The sequence below is a fragment of the Photinus pyralis genome, unplaced genomic scaffold, assembly GCF_008802855.1.
Source record: "Photinus pyralis isolate 1611_PpyrPB1 unplaced genomic scaffold, Ppyr1.3 Ppyr1.4_LG1, whole genome shotgun sequence".
NCBI lineage: Eukaryota > Metazoa > Arthropoda > Insecta > Coleoptera > Lampyridae > Photinus > Photinus pyralis.
The window spans coordinates 32,268,101-32,284,654 of NW_022170249.1; the positions used below are offsets into that span (position 1 = coordinate 32,268,101).

The following is a 16,554-nucleotide window of genomic DNA, read 5'->3' on the forward strand; positions in this document are numbered from 1 at the left end:
TTTGTATTTGCGCAATCCCAATTTTTTTTTGTTAAGATATTTAACTGAAATTTTGTATATAGGCACCTCGAATAAAAGTAAAACTAATGCCGAATCAAAAAATTTGTTTTGCGCAGGCGCAGTCTGTTTTTTTATTTGTTAAAATACTATGAAATTTTTATGTAGGTACCTCAAATAAAAATAAAACTGATGCCGATCAAAAAATTTGTTTTGGGCATGCGATTTTTTGGCATCTCCGTTAGTTTATGAACCGAATTGCATGAAATTTTGTACGTACGCACCTCGAATAGAGGCAAAAATAATGCCGATTCAAAAGTTTGTTTTACAAGCTATGCTGATCTGGTGGGACAGAATCAATCCCTTAGGATGTGTTGTAAAGATGATGTATCTCGAAGATCGTTTGGTATTTAGTTGTATCGTTTTTTTTAATTCTAAGACGGTACGAAGTTCGCCGGGTCAGCTAGTTTGTTATAAAACTCAGTGCTGTTTGGCAAAATTATACGTGAAAGCGATCATTGACTGAACTACAAACCTTTTTCCCAATCCGCCACAATATAGCAGCGCTGCATTCGCTTGCAAAATGGCTAACATATAGGTATATCGTATTAGACAGTGTTCTAATTGAATTGTTATAGAAGAATCACGCAGAAGGACAATCGCCTTTGGCTGATGAAAAGAGTAGTGGAGCTACAGAAGTTTGTGCATGGTGGGTACCAAGAATGTTAACGAACCAAAATAAAGAGAAAAACTTGCTGAGCTTTAACTTGGAGGGAGAAGGGTTGCTGAAAAGTATTTTGACGCAACGTGTCCTTCATTTTTTGAATCTCAACCAAACAAGCAGTCTAATAGGATGCCATCACATAAACTCAAACAGGAAGAAAAATCTCGAAACTGTGCCAACAGCATCAGGAAAAGTTATGGCGATGCAGAGGGTGTGATTACAGTAGACTCTTTGGAGCAGGAATACACAATAAATTCTAGCCAGTACGTTCAAAACTTAATGTTCTAGAGGTTCTTTTGCATAAGAATGAAAGAACACACACCTGCAGTCGACGCACCGCTGTAGAGACTGAAAAGATTCGATAACAAGTCTTGCCTCACAGGCCACAGTCCTGACCTAGTCCTATGAGGCAGCTAATAAAGGAAGCTCAGAGTAGATGAGAAGGTCGTGCGTCAATGGCTTAGGAAGCAAGACCATACTTTTACCACGCTGAAAAAATTTCCTCGTTACAAGGTAAACCAAAACTGGAAAAGGACGGAGATTAGATTGAAAAGTTTTAAATTAGTCGCCAGTGTTTTGTTATACATTTCTTGACGATTATAAAAAAGAAAAAACAAGAGTGTCCCGCGTAAATTGTGCACCCATAGACAGATTTCTTATTATGAACGGATGGTTAAATTTTAATAGTAGGTAGGTAGGTAAGTATTTGTTCTTTAGAAAAATTAAATTTCTCGCAAATGTTAAGAACTTGGATGGCACATTTTCAGTTGTAACAGTTATGTTATCAACTTGTTGATTGTGAAAATGATAATGCAAAGTGGTTCCTCGTGGATTAAAGGTGCATTATCAGAGTTTCATCATACCTGTTTACAGTAATTATAACCTAATTGTAATCTTCATATCATATCAGTTTGAGTGTTTTGAAAAAAACAACACTTACCTACAGCCTTTTCAAGTAGCAAGGTAAGTATAAATACGAACTTCGTAGTTTTAAGAAATCAGAAATCAGAGGTATTTCCTACATAGTAATTACAATGAAATTTTCTATTTTGTTATTAACCATCGCCATCTGTGCAGGTGTTTCTATGGGTATATTACTAGAATTTCACCATGCTTTTTGAAACTAATCATTTATCTAATTGTAGGTTTGAGATGCTTAACTTGTAGAGGTGATGCTGGAGGCTGTGGAAATGGATCTACTAATGCAAGTTCAGAATGTGTGGGGCCAACACCCACTGCTGATGTGATAGAACGTTGTGTTGCTTATCGAGAGAAAGCAAGTAAGATTTATAATGATTTAATACTCTTATACCTACCCACTCGTTTCTGTAGCCAGCGGAGGTTGTACTGGAATCCAAGTAAGAAAGTGTGATTACATAAAGCGTGGGACCGATGCGTGCAATAACAGCGAAAGATGCAACTGCTTTTCATGTGACGGGAACAATTGTAACATCCAGCCTCTATAAAAGAATCAGAAGAACAATTCCACGATTGTATGGTGGCCCGCTATTTTTCTCGTAAAAGTTTTTGTTTTTATGTTTCTGTAATGTAATTGTAATAAACCCACAAACGAAACTTTCAATCTTTGAAATGTGCCTAGGTATAATCTTTGGTTTATAACAAAAACGTACCAATATTGGGGGTAAATGGTTATAGTGCGGCCGCTTAGTGAAAAAATATTTACCATCCGGATATAAGCACTAAATTTTGCATAAAGCTTCTCGAGAGTCTAATAAACAATTTTCGAAGGGTTATCACTTCGAGGAGTGAGTTTTATAAGGGTCGAACCCCCCGGAAAATTCACGGTTTGCAATTTTCTCAAAAACTTGAATTTTTATACAATCCTTTCCTCACTATTTTGTGGGCCGTGAGAAAACCTTCAAAATTGTGCCATACATGCATAGGGGAGAACAGGGCAAAGTGAAATAGCTAACAAATAAAAATTCATATCTCGGTGATATTTCGATTTTAGTTGAATATGTGACATACTTACTTACTATAGGTAGTATTAGTAGATGGTGCATCTGGCCACGTATCTACTGAATAAATCCTAATCATCATTGCAATTTGGAACAACTTATCCAGCTTATTTTAAGGACGAGGCTTTATTTCAGTTTACCCCATTAAGTGGGGCAAAGTGAAATCGTAAACTGGGCAAAGTGATACTCCTGTAATCTTAGACTATGAAAGAAAGAGGACTGATAATATTCATATCAATGGCAATGCTGCGCGTTGAAGCCTGTGACGGCCATATTTTCGGAGCCAAAGTTTGTTTACTTTTTTGCATTTTCGTGTTTATACGATCCTTAAGGCGCCTATGAACTGAATCTGAAATGACCTATAAAAGGACAAAATAGTTTATAAAGTATACGGTTTTACAGTTGCTTTGGAAATTAGGTCGATGTTGGATATTGTAGGAAATATAGTACAGATTAATCCTACGGATTTTTATTTTCGATATTTATCATATTTTTTGAAATAATTAGAGTCGTTGATAAAACGAATTTAAAGGATAACTGGAGTTCTATTTTCGCGATGAACATGGTTTTTGGCGATTTATAATCTGCTAATAAAGCACTTTAATCCTACGGATAGCAATTTTTTTCATCTTTTATAGAAAAGCGCCAAATTGGTAAAAAGATTTGTGTGACGTCACGAATTTTTCAGTGATTTAAATCGAAGTTAGGCATCTTAGATTGCACCTCATACCTTCCGGCGAAATTGACTGTTGCTTTTGTACCTCGCTAATTATATGGTAATTAGATGATTAAATATGCATTATGACACAAATAAAGGGGAAATTCCTTTAAATATACACCTTTTTACCATCTTGTCGAGTTTCTCGTGGCTTATACTTTCAGTGCGGGTATCTATAACTTTTTATTTTTTCCGCTGTTTTTTAATCCTACTGACCCCTCGTTCGCACGGCACATATGTACGGCAAAATGACCGAAACGTAATTTTGACCGAATGGAACGCAGTATAATCTGCTAACAAAGTCCACTATTCGTACGGATAGCTATTTTTTCATCTTTTATAGAAAAGGTCCAACTTTGAAAAAAGATTTGGGTGATTTAATCACTTTCGCAGTTCCTTTTATCAATAGCGGTTCCGCTTTAACACTTTTTAGACTTTCTATGAAAATTAAATTCATTTAAGCACGTAAATAACAAATAGGTAATTTGGTCAATAATGATCATAGTAAATACCCAGCAACGAATTTATTGCGATAAATCTTTATTGAATATAAAACATTAGGGATACGTCTCACAACAACAGTGAAGGGACTCATAAGTATCAGGAAAAGATGATTTTAAAAAATAGACAAAGAAATGTTATACTTTTATATAAAATATACAAATATTTACAATAAGAAAAAATACTTTATTAAATAATTAATGCATAGTGTTGCACCTCCCCCTCAACTCATGTAAATTGTTCTCAGGTCTTGTCCTCTACTTCTTCGTGGATCTACCAATTCCGGGATTAGCGAGTTGTAATAAAAGTCAGACAACTTCTCCGCCATTTTGGTAGTCCAAAAAACGTCATCTCTACAAAAACAAATTAACATATCTTTTCACAGAAAAAATGCGAATTATTTATTACCTTTCGATTTGTTCCACATGTCCTCTGGTGTATACTATGAAGTAACAAATATTTCTATTTGTTATGTGCAGTTGCCCTTGTACTTGATAGTAATAGCTATGGGTTTTTTTCAAACACCATGTGTCACCTGGTTCCAATTTAATTAGGGTCATTATGTAAGGTTGAAAACTCTTCTTCCTTATAAATGTTTGTATGTTTCTTATGCCTGCCTAAACTGTTCATCCGATTGCGATGAAACTTTGGAAAATGGTTGAACGTATGCTTCCTAAGGTTTCACATATATTAAAATGCTTCCCAAATTCTCAACCAAACGGGAAAAACGGAATTTTTCTGGGAATGGGGTACGAGCGCGTGAAAAAGTGTTCGAAATTCTCACGGGACTACTGTAATACTAATTACTATACTACATTTTATTTTGCATTTTTGGATATTACAATTAAATTATGTGAATAGTAAGTTAGAATGTTATTATTCTGACATTGCAAAATAAAAACCTAATACGTTATGCGGGACAGTATGTTTACTCTCGCGTTCCTGCGGCCGACATTCAATAGTAACGGATACCCCATTACGCAATCATAATTATCTATCGACCATATTTACTGTGTCCTATTTTTTAAATACGTTTATCTCTGAGATAACAGCGTGGAAACGAAAAGTTTGATTTTTTGACATGTGATCATATGTTACTACCCATGTAATTATAAATTTTAGATCTTTTTGCGTAGAATCCTGTGGCTTAATCAAATTTTTGGACCACCGTTTCTGAGATTTGACCCAAAATAGGTATCTTTTAAATGGAACGCCCTATATCTATAACATAATTTTTTTTTCATTCTTTATCCTGATTACAATTATGTATCAGCATTATTGACTGGTATAGTTTGCCTTAGTTACCATGGATATAATAAAAAAACCATAATCTCTATTTAATCTGCTATTTGTATTTCAAACAATAAAAACTTACGTTTTTAATCATTTTCATGGGTAAAATTGAAAAATTTATATAGGTTGTGATACATCAGTGTAATTAGGACAAAGAAAGCAAACAACTGATTTTATGAAACATACGGTGTTTACCAACTTCGGATCAAATCTCAGAGTGGTCCAAAACTTTTTTTTACTAGTCCACTAGATTCTACGTAAAAATATCAAAAACTGACAGTTATTATTACCTTTCTTCTATTTTGCATGGGTAGCAAGATAGGATAACATCACAAAACCTAAAACTTTCGCTTTCCTCCTGTATATCAACAAACGAAACTAGATTGCTTCGGTTTGTGGTGTCTCAATCTAAATTGGACACCGACCAAATTTTCATATACTTTATAATAATGAGGTACCTAACCATCGGCCTAATTTACAATCGCCGGTAATAATAGTGCACCATATGCAAAATATTGCTTTAGAGAAAAATATCCATACTTGAAAAACTCAAAATCCTTTGAATAAACACTAAACACGAAAATACGTAAACTAATAGTATTTTAATTACCATGCAATAAATAAACAAGATGAATTTATTAATATCAATAGAAAAGCTCATTAGGCAAGTGTTATTAGGCTCCTTGCATTTATAATTAAATCCATTGAAGGTTATAAATAAAGAGACATCAAATAGAATGGGACAAATTCAATCATCTCTTTCTACTTGTAACATGCTCTTTTGAAGAGGTTAGGCAACTTTACACACTCCGTTTAGCACAACAAATTTACTTCAGAGGCGCCTTAAGGCTGGACAGTACATACAGAACGGAGTATGTAAAGTTGCCTATTGTCAATCCCCAAATTTGGTTATTTATAATATTAATTTGTGTTCGATGGTAAAAACATAAACTTAGTCCAATTATAATGCATATTTTCTATCTGTATAAAACCAGCCACGCGGCGGAAGCTATCTTTTCGCGCTTCTGAGGAAAACTTTTAAGTTGTTTTTCCAAGATAACTTATCTATAAATGAAGTTGGAACAATTTCCAAAATTAAGATACGTTCGTAAACTTAATATCTAGGCAATAACGTCAGGAAAATTTATTTCTTTTTTTCTTTTCTAAAATATGACACCCTAACAGCCCTCGACGTTGCCCTTAAAAAAAGCTTATTTTAAAGCATTTTAGTAAACCCCGGCGTTATTGTCTAGCTAAAGCATTCACCTTTCACAGGAATATTCGACCCCTTCTTCATCTTCACTCAGAATTAAGATATCGTGGAACGAAATCAAGTATTTTCGGGCAACGGAACGGGTGTACTGTCCAGCCTTAAGTCTCGAAGTGTGCGATTAAAAACATTGTACAAAGGTAATTGTAGTGCACGGAAGTGATAGCCAAAAAACACACGAGGGAATAGGTATCATTTCACAGGTAATTATAGATTATAGTTTTCGGTGAAACAACAAACTAATTTGGGCTTCATTTTACGATCATTATTATCACTCCCACAGATAAAATACCCAAATCTGTGATCACTCCTAACTCTTTCCTTCTCTAACACTGTAATAATAAATGTGGCAATGTGAAACAATGTTTATTTTCTACATTATACGCGCATTGTCAATCTGAAATACCAAATACATATATGAATATCATTATGATGATGTAGACCGAAGTCAGGCTTTCTGTAACCCGCATTCTCTTCTGGTGAGCATAATAGCATACAGTACAACCTCGATAATCCGATTACGCGCTAGTCCGAAATCGCGATAGTCCGAAAGATTTATGTGTACATAATTGCGTATGTACATACTGTACTCATAAATACATATTAATGTTAACTTAAGCTTTTTTACAAGGACAAAGTTTAATTTTGTTTTACGTGCAGTATTTAAAATTTAACTGACTTCTGTCCTTGGTCTGTTATGTTTTGTTGAAAAGAATAAAGTTTATTTCTTAATGCTTGTGTCCAAATTTATTATTTTCACTAGTTTCGCGATAATCCGAAAGGTCGGTGGTCCGAATCTATTAGGATTATCAAGGTTGTACTGTATCATGATAATAGGTAGACTAGGTACACATACGTGCCTACTATAAGAAAAGACTGGGGTAAAATGCACGTTGCCCCTGTGTTGTGATTTCACTTTGCCAGTTTGCCTTGATATACCTAAAGGGTGGTCCAACGTTTGAAATTTGAATCACCGATTATTTGACTCCCAAAACGTCGAATGTCATTCGGGAGGTGACAAATATTTAGTAAAAACATTTATGAAATGAGACGCTATATATGCTTCAAACAAGTTGGGAAATATTAAAAACTTATTTCCAGTCTTCTACTCAATAGTGCGAAATTTGAAAAAAAATTTTGACAAAATAAAGCGGCGATTTCTGAACAATTCGTCCGTAAACGGGCCGCTAGTGAGTATGAGTATGAAACCTGGATGTTGTCTCTGTGGAGGCGTTTCAAGATGATGGCCGTAATGTCATCACGAAGCCCGTATTAGTACTGCCACCTGGGTTAATCTAGGGACGGGCCTCTAAACTTGCAGAGAGACGCCCGTCCCGGAGCCTAACAAAAGAGACAGTTTTTTTCAGTCAGTCGAAGGTCCACGGGTGCTTGCATATACGGCCACAATGGTACCCTGCGAATTCCAGCGGAACCCTGCCAGCCGAAGGAAAAGTTCTCTCTCGTTTGCGTCAACAACTGGATTTAGTGCACCCATGAGGCTCAGTCGGTATGTCCACCTCCGGGTATGGCACCAAAAGAATGGCCACCCTAGCGACCTCCTAACCGCTATCTGCAAACGAGCCCGATGGGCGCGCTTCCACAACATGGGGCGTGCTCCTTTGTTAAATTTAAGAATTTTGTATTACGTTATGCAGGTGCGATAAGTACGATAATAAAACATACTAAGGTTCGTGAAAGTGCGCGTGTGGCGTGTTACGAAATAGGCAAGGCTTTGGTAAGTTGAAAAAAGATAGGAGACATAAGTCATTCACATGATTTGATAATAGAAAATTGACGTTGGGAGATTGAATAGTTCATTTGTGATTTCCTTTGTGTTTTAATTCAGAATTGCTTTTTGGAGCTAACTAACGGTCGATAGGTATCCTAAGTCAGCATAGGTTTAAGATAGCGATGCTTTTCTTTTTCCTTGTGTGTTATTTGACAAACATTAGATTTGTTTCTGTGTAGATTAAATTTAAATACAAATCATTTTAAAAAAAGTTATGGGATCTATTTAAGGTGGTTGTAATTTCTTAAACAATTGTTTTCACGTGTGTTTACGAACCGAGTTAATTTGTAGTTGCACATTAGTTCGGGCAAACCGAGTGGTAGATTGTAAAATAGATTTTAAAAAAAGTGATTGTTAAAATAAAGCAAGTTTTGTGTTAAAATCTAGTAGTTTTAACCTTTTGAAGTCATGTTCTGTGACGAATAACGGGTAGATAGTTTGGTTTGTTTCAATAAGAAGTATAGCGTTCTACATACATTTATACAATTTTGTCCTATATGTAAATCATACTGGCCACCAGTTACACCCATTGAATCAATTATTTGTTAAACCAAAGATTGTAGGCACAATTATTGAACGATTGAATGTTTCGTTTGTATATTTCGTTCGTTTTGTAAATTTATTACAATCATTATTACAGATAGATAAAAACAAAAATTTTTACGGAAGAAATAGAGCACAATCATTCACTCATGGAGTTTTTCGTATGATCCTTATCATTATCCTTATCCTTATCATTGTCCTTATCTTTATTCTTATTCTTATCCGTATCCTTATTCTTATTTTTATCCGTATCCTTATCCTTGTCCTTAGATAGAGGTTGGTTGTTACAATTATTCCCGTCACATGAAAAGCAGTTGCATCTTTCGTTGCTAGCGCACGGATCGACCCCACGCTTTACGTAATCACACTTTCTTACTTGGAGTCCCATACAAGTTGCGTTGCCTATAGAAAGAGTAGGTACAACAATATTAAATAATTAAATCATACTTGCTTTCTCTCGATAAGCAACACAACGTTCTACCATATCAGCAGCGGGTGTTGGCCCCGCACATTCTGAACTTGCTTTAGTAATTCCATTTCCACAGTCTCCACCATCAGCTCTACAAGTTAAGCATCTTAAACCTACAGATAGATAAATGATTACTTTCTAAAAGTATGGTAAAATTCTAGTAATATACCTATAGAAACACCTGCACACATCGCGAGGGTCAACAACAAAATTGCAAACTTCATGGTAATTACTGTGTAGCAGAAACCTACCTGAGTTCTTTAAAGCACGAAGTTCGTATTTATACCTACATTGATACTTGAGAAACGGCTATTTTTTTTCAAAACACTCAAACTGATAAGGTATTTAGATAAAATCAGAATGGGTAATAATTATTGTAAACAAGTATGGGTGTAACTCTAATAATGCCCCCCATAGCAAGATAAAAGTTGAGTTTAAAGTTTGCATATGTTCTTAAATAATGACTTGTTGAAGCTCTGTCAGCTCAAATGCTTCCAAAAGTAAGAGCGGAAACTCACACAGTGTTTTTTTGGAAAGACCTGCTAGTAAGAGTGGTAGCCAAATTGCTTCTCAACATGCCACAGTCAATGCAACTAATTCTCTCTGGCTCTGCATAATTATGACAGTGACACATAGTTTTGACAACTGCAACTCCAACTTATTTGCTCCTCGGAGGAAGAAAATATAACCGGAAACTACACCAGAAAAGACAGTCGTGGATAAATACGACCCGCGGGTGAATATCAACTTTCATCATTTTATTATCGTTGAATAATATACGATTATTCACTACTCTCAAAGTATACAGGGTGTTACATGACCGCAAGTAAAAAAAATCGGGTGGTGATTTGGTATCTGGGGGTTTTTGGACATGAAAATGACGAATCTAAAATTAGCTTTTGAAAATTCGAAAAAAAAATTCTACTACAATTCTTGGCCGGGCAACGAAAATGGAGAGAATTCCACGAAATTTGTTGTGTACATACTTGATTTTAAGGAACAAAATTGTCGGGTAGTTTTATAAAATAACTTTTTAAACAAAAGTTATACTCATTTGAAGATTGGGCCTTCGGGTTACAAAGTGTCCCCCGCCTACTAGTGAGTGATCTATTTCGCATGTAGTGAATTGAAAATGTCGCAAATAACAAAAAATATCGATTTAAGTCGTGTCGACGAAGTCGACTTAAATCGTTAAACGAGTACCCTTTTTACAATAGGTTAACCTCGAAACAATACAGTCACGTTATAACAATTTTAATATCAGCAATTTTTTAACAATGTTAGTCTGTATATGAAGCAAACATTTGTCTTGAGTTGGATTTGCTTATGGTGCAGTTTAAGGTTCATACTAGGTTCATTGTAAAATGTAGCGTCACTTTTGCATTTGCTTTCAGCGAGAACACTAATATTCGCATTAATTTCTCAAATTCAAATTTCGTGTACTTAAGTGATAACAAAAGGTATTGTACTTCGTTTTAATTGTAATTCTTCGATTTCTTGTAAATTAATAATAATAATAATACTAGCCATATTACACCATATTAAGGATCTTAGGTACCTTCTAGACTGGAATATTTCACAATTTACGAGTAAAACTATAATCAGAACTCGAATCCGCTACAATCTATAGTTTTATCATTATTATTTGTTTTTCTAGATTTTCCATCGGTGTATTTCTTCTTGAAATGGGGTAGAATGAATAAACCTCTATAAAAAGCATCTAAAAATGCGGCAGAGCACCTCGGTGTGGCCCTACGGGGTTATTGTGTTTGACCCATTTTCAATTGGCTTGTTACAAGTGGTATATATATGTTAACTGTGCAAAGTTTGAATCGAGTAGGTTCAAGCGTTTGCCAGAGACCGAGAGACGTGAACCTACGGGGTCAATGGATTTGACCCATTTTCAATAGGCTGATTACTTGTGGCATATAGATCAACTGTGCAAAGTTTGAACCAAATCGGTCCAAGCGTTTGATAGTTATCGTGTTCACGGACGGACGGACATCATTGCTCCCCTATACTAGTATAAAGCTTGCATGGCTTTGCTCTGCCGCTTAATAAATTTGACTCGAAACCTTCCCCATGACACTTTATTGAGTAACTAAAGTAACCGTAGTAGATACCTAAATACTGTAGTTCTATAGTTACTCAATAGCATTTTCATGGGGAATGTTTAGAGTTAGCTTTAATTCAATTCTAAAACTTGATTACACAAATTTTCTTGATCTTGAAGTACTATCCGGGACTTACTCCAAATCAAAAATTCATAATCAGAAACAGTTCCCAATATTCCTTTAACACTTGAAATACGAAAAGTGCTCATAATTTGTTTATTTTACGGTGCACCACGAAACTCCTCCCTAGTTGTCTTATCTTGAAAAGTTATCCAAACTAGAACTGTAATCATAACTGAAAAATAGTCTCACGCATATTATTGGCATCTCGAATTGATAGTTCATAAAATCCATTCTATGATTCAACAAAGTAAGTATACCTACCTACTCTCTCTACATATATGGTACCTAACCAGTTACACCCAAATTAATCGATTATTATGTATTTTATAGGTAGGTACAATTGAAAGGTTGAATGTTTTCATTTGTATATTTCGTTCGTTTGTACATTTATATAACAATCACATTTAAAAAAATAAAACAAAAGTTTTTACGCGTGGAATAGCGAGCCACCATACCTACAATCGTGAAATTGTTGTCCTGATCCTTCTATAGGGATTGGTTGTTACAATTATTGCGATCATCACATGAATAGCAGTTGCATTTATCGGTAGCAGCGCACACATCGGTCCCACGCTTTATGTAATCACACTTTCTTATTTGGGTTCCCTTGCAACTTCCGTCGGCTATAGAAACGAGTGGGTAGGTATAACAATATTAAATCATTTATAAATCATACTTGCTTTCTCTCGATAAGTAACACAACGTTCTATCATATCTGGTGCAGCAGTCGTTGTTGGTGCCACACATTCTGAACTTGCATTAGTAGTTCCGTTTCCACAGCCTTCACCATCACCTCTACAAGTTAAGCATCTTAAACCTACAATTAGAGCAATGATTAGTTTCAAAAAGTATGGTGAAATTCATCTAACATACCCATAGAAACACCCGTACACATAATGATGGTAAATAACAAAAGTGAAAAATGCATTGTAATTACTGTACCTATAGCAGAAACCTACCTGATTTCGTAAATCACGAAGTTCGTATTTATACATACTTTGGTACCTACTTCAGAAAGGGCTATAAGTGTTTTTTTTTCAAAACACTCAAACTTATATATTTAGTCTAAATTTGATTCGTAATTACTGTAAACAGGTGTGGTGAAACTTTGATAATGCACCCATGAAAACACTAATCCATGAGGAACCACTTCGCGCATTATCGTTTTCACAATCAACCAAGTTGATAACATAATTGTTTACAGCAGTGCAAGGTTACATGATGGAATCTATTTATTACCTCTTTCGTCAGTCAGTTTTTCTCAGCAAATCTTCTCCGTCCAAACCCAACAAACACATGAGCAACGATCGATGAATGTTGAACTATCCGCAAAATAGTTTCTTTAAGATTTTGATTTTATAATCGCATTTAAAAAAAGGGCCGACGTCAAATATTGTAAGTATTGGCCCGTATGAATAAAAGTAAGCAAATGCTTATACTTGCAAAATTCAAAGTAAATACTCGTAAGTGCTCCTTCGCACTGGGCGACTTAGCAGCCCTTCTAAGCAGAAGGACAGGACGCAGTGCAGCGCTGCTAAACCATGTTAAACAGACCAGTATGAAGCGGCAGTTACGAGTATTTACTTTGAATTTTGCAAGTATAAGCATTTGCTTACTTTTATTCATACGGACCAACCAACAAAATGATTGTGCGTAAATCGATTTTTGAAGTTTGCCATAATTTTGGAAATAACTAGTAGGTAGGTACGATTGACAAAGCTTGTCTTTAAGATAACGGCGCCTCTATAAAACATACAGACATGGGTTTTGGCGATTTACAACCAGCTAAAAAAAATGTATGATTTTACATAAATATATCTTTTTCATCCCTTAAATTAAGAAAAAAAATTGGGGAAAATGTTTTGATGACATCATGAAGTATTTCACCAATTGAAAGCACAGTTAGGCAATTTAAATTACACCATACCTCTTTTGAGCTTTGTTCGGCGTCATTAATACCTTCCCATAATTAGCTAATAATGTAATTTAATTTACTTATTTCTTTGTCGGTTTCATTGATTAGAAGTTTGTAATGGTAGATTCTTGTGTGAATACCTACTTCCGTCATTACACCAAGTATTACAGGCATTCACGCAAACCGTTACCTAAAAGTATTCAGGCTTTCATTGAGCAAGTCATTCTGAAGATGTGCATACCAAAATAGTTTTTCTTGACCTATCGAAAGAAAATATTATCGTGATCGTTTCACTTCTAGTTCTATCGCATGTCAATAGCAACTACATGAAAATCTACGCCGTTTGATACCAATTTCCCTATACCCAGCATCAAAGGTTTTCAAGTTACTCAAGATTTTGAAAATTTTTGATGTTTGCCTGCTATCTATGACTACGTTGGCTTGAATTTCAAAAATTATTCCAAAATCGACAGTACTCACTTGATGCTGCTTTGATGCTTATATATCTTTGACGAACATTTTTGAAGACAGGAGCCAGAGGTCCGTGGCGTTGGCCTCCTAGAACTTCAGATATAACGCCATTGGGCTTTTTTGTGTGGGGTCATATAAAGACAACATTTACTTCACACCAGTTGCTTTTCGTGACGAACTGGAAGTTAGGTTGAGAAGAGCTTTTAATGAAATGGATGTAGTGACATTATAGAGAGACAACTACCAACGGAATTAATCGGAGGATCCTATTATGTATTGAAAAAAACGTAGAACAAAACCTGATGTTTGATGTTTGATGTTTGTTTTTTTTTTATATTGTCGTTTGTTATTATTACATGTTTCTCTTTATTATGTCTTCTTTATTTAACTTTTTATTCATCTACCATCACTACCTATCAACTATAACTATAAAAAGGTCTGACAAGTCTGTTAACGTTATTTCAAAGCTTCCTAAGAAAATTATGCATAACAATTTTAGAAAATCTAAAATAAAACGGAAAGCAAAGCATAACAGATAGGGAAACGGAATGTAATACTAGATTGATGTAGAATTGTTTTCGACATTTTAAAGTGCAAAAAAATAAAGCATGTATCATGCATGTATCAATAAAGTTGGCCATTAGTTTTAATGTAAAATGGCGATCAAAATTTAAATCATTGTCCCGTAGAATCAAGTCAGTATTGTCGATTTTTGAATTTTAAAAAATCTTGAATAACTTGAAAACCTTTGATGCTGGGTATAGGGAAATGTGATATCAAAAGACGTAGATTTTCATGTAGATTTCGAAAATGTAATAAAATACAGGGTATTCTATTTAAAATAAGAAATTTGCTATCGACATCCAGTGGAACCGGAAGTGGAAAAATCATGATATTTTCTTCCGATAGATCATAAAAAACTATGTTGGTATTTTCAGATTTAAATGATTCATGAAAGCCTGAATACTTACTAGGTAACGGTAATGGTATTTGTCTATGACCATTGTTAAAGTATTTAAACAATACTATGACTAATGTTGTCATTTCAAAATAATTCCAGCTCAACAAATTACAAAAGACAGAAAAGAGCGGGATATTTCAATTCATATTTACTTAGGTACTAATTGCTTTGTTTGTGAATGAATAGCACCTATAGCCTGCAGCGTTTTAGAATCCACATTAGAAAATATCAATAATTTGTATTGTTGATTGCATACACATTTTTTTCTATCTAGCGCATTTTCGAAATATACGAAGCGCGGTCATTTCGCAAAGCGCAAATAAATGGTGTCAGGGCATGGGTGATTAACATGATACCAAAGAGTAACTTATTCTTTGATGATACTACAAAATTTGTAGTATCATGGGTGATTAATATGTTGTTATTTGTGACCGCCATCGATTTTTGATTATTTCATCGTAAGATTTTCCTGTTTGTTTATATTATTTACTGCGGTTGTAAGTTTATTTACCTACATATACAAGTTGTAAAGTATTAGATGTGCTGTACAAATGCAATCAATCTGTAACCGTTGAGTGAAAAATCCCTGTAATGTATGTTTTTGAGATATAATAATGGAATAGCTGTATCTAAGTCTCTTTATTTTGGTTGGTTAACATTTTTGGGGCCCATCGCGCACAAGCCTTTCTGTAAGCTCTCCTTCGCTTTTCATCAGCCAAAGGCCTTCTGCATTTAAGAAGTCATTTGGAACGCCATTTTTATGTTAGCCAGTTTGCAAGTGATTGCTTTGCTGCTATTGCGGTGGATTGGGGAAGGTTTGTATTTCAGCCAGTGATCGTTTTCCCGTATGATTTTGCCAAACAGCACCGATTTTTACAGTCAATTGAATTTCTGTACAAGACAAAATGTACACTGCGCGGCACACATTACCTAAGACTTCTCTCGAGTCATTGAATAACTAAGTATAATTAATAATTACTTATTCAATGCTCGAGCACACAACTCCCAATATAGGCACATATATGTATATGTCGTAGTCTGTTAGTGAAATCTGTCATTTCACGAAAAGCCTAGTCCGAGGCCTAGTCATTTAGTGAAACGCTGAAAATTTGTACGTGTGGGGTAGTTTTCCTTCCGATTCTAGATCGATAAGGGATACCATTTATCGATCTCGAATGGGAAGGGAATCCAATCGCTTGGTCCTGGAAAGTACACTGTGCCACAGTTTCATATAAATGACTAGGCGTTTCGTGAAATGACGGATTTCATTAAAAGACTACGACATATCATTGAATAATTTTATTCAATGGACATATACAATGATAGGCGCCATTGCCATCCAGACCGATAGGCAACACACAATACAAATTAATAAAATATACAAATGGGGAAATCGGTGCAACTTTTCTTCTATTGGTTTGTCTGAAGGTCACTACTTTTCAGACGGTTTTTAGTGAATAACACAAAAGAAAGTATTTTATAATAAGGTTGATTCTTATTCGTCAAACGCCAAAACTGAAAGCATCAACGTGAAATAACCAAAAAACAATACATTTTTTTAGATGCTTGAGAAAACCTTTATTTTTGATTTCGTTCCTTAGCATCAAAGGCGTGTGATGAGGAAAATAATGTTGGTCCCCAACAAAATGTGAAAATCGATGCTTGTTAGATCTGTTTTTTCCCTGGC

General features: G+C 34.9%; 1 protein-coding gene and 2 long non-coding RNA genes across 9 annotated transcripts; 1 reads left to right on the forward strand and 2 right to left on the reverse strand.

Annotated features, from left to right (window-relative positions):
* Positions 1-1,673: 1,673 nt before the first annotated feature.
* LOC116167799 lies at positions 1,674-2,296 on the forward strand. The gene is made up of 3 exons (XR_004144649.1): positions 1,674-1,810; positions 1,867-2,001; positions 2,054-2,296. It is a non-coding gene; the product is annotated as an uncharacterized LOC116167799 (long non-coding RNA).
* Positions 2,297-4,051: 1,755 nt separating this feature from the next.
* LOC116159641 lies at positions 4,052-4,815 on the reverse strand. The gene is made up of 2 exons (XR_004143025.1): positions 4,328-4,815; positions 4,052-4,272 (listed from the first exon to the last, which is right to left on the reverse strand). It is a non-coding gene; the product is annotated as an uncharacterized LOC116159641 (long non-coding RNA).
* A 4,036-nt stretch (positions 4,816-8,851) lies between these two features.
* LOC116159186 (uncharacterized transmembrane protein DDB_G0283675-like) lies at positions 8,852-13,567 on the reverse strand. 7 transcript variants are annotated; one of them, XM_031472126.1, is made up of 4 exons: positions 12,518-12,976; positions 12,394-12,475; positions 12,197-12,337; positions 8,852-9,216 (listed from the first exon to the last, which is right to left on the reverse strand). In XM_031472126.1, exons 2-4 carry the CDS (start codon positions 12,446-12,448, stop codon positions 8,954-8,956), a joined length of 459 nt encoding a protein of 152 aa, XP_031327986.1. In that variant the 5' UTR covers positions 12,449-12,475; positions 12,518-12,976; the 3' UTR covers positions 8,852-8,953. The 7 variants fall into 7 exon arrangements, 2 of the variants coding, with proteins under 2 accessions (XP_031327986.1, XP_031327987.1); XM_031472127.1 differs by lacking the exons at positions 12,197-12,337; positions 12,394-12,475; positions 12,518-12,976 and adding exons at positions 9,262-9,396; positions 9,453-9,539; XR_004142909.1 differs by lacking the exons at positions 8,852-9,216; positions 12,394-12,475; positions 12,518-12,976 and adding exons at positions 11,900-12,143; positions 13,448-13,567.
* Positions 13,568-16,554: the final 2,987 nt, after the last annotated feature.

Excerpts from the sequence above, each read along its gene's own strand:
- LOC116159186 (XM_031472126.1), bottom strand. The coding sequence starts at position 12,448 with ATGCATTTTTCACTTTTGTTATTTACCATCATTATGTGTACGGGTGTT. Across the intron at positions 12,338-12,393 it reads GTGTACGGGTGTTTCTATGG|GTTTAAGATGCTTAACTTGT; the intron begins GTATGTTAGATG and ends CTCTAATTGTAG. Across the intron at positions 9,217-12,196 it reads TACTTATCGAGAGAAAGCAA|GCAACGCAACTTGTATGGGA; the intron begins GTATGATTTATA and ends CTCTTTCTATAG.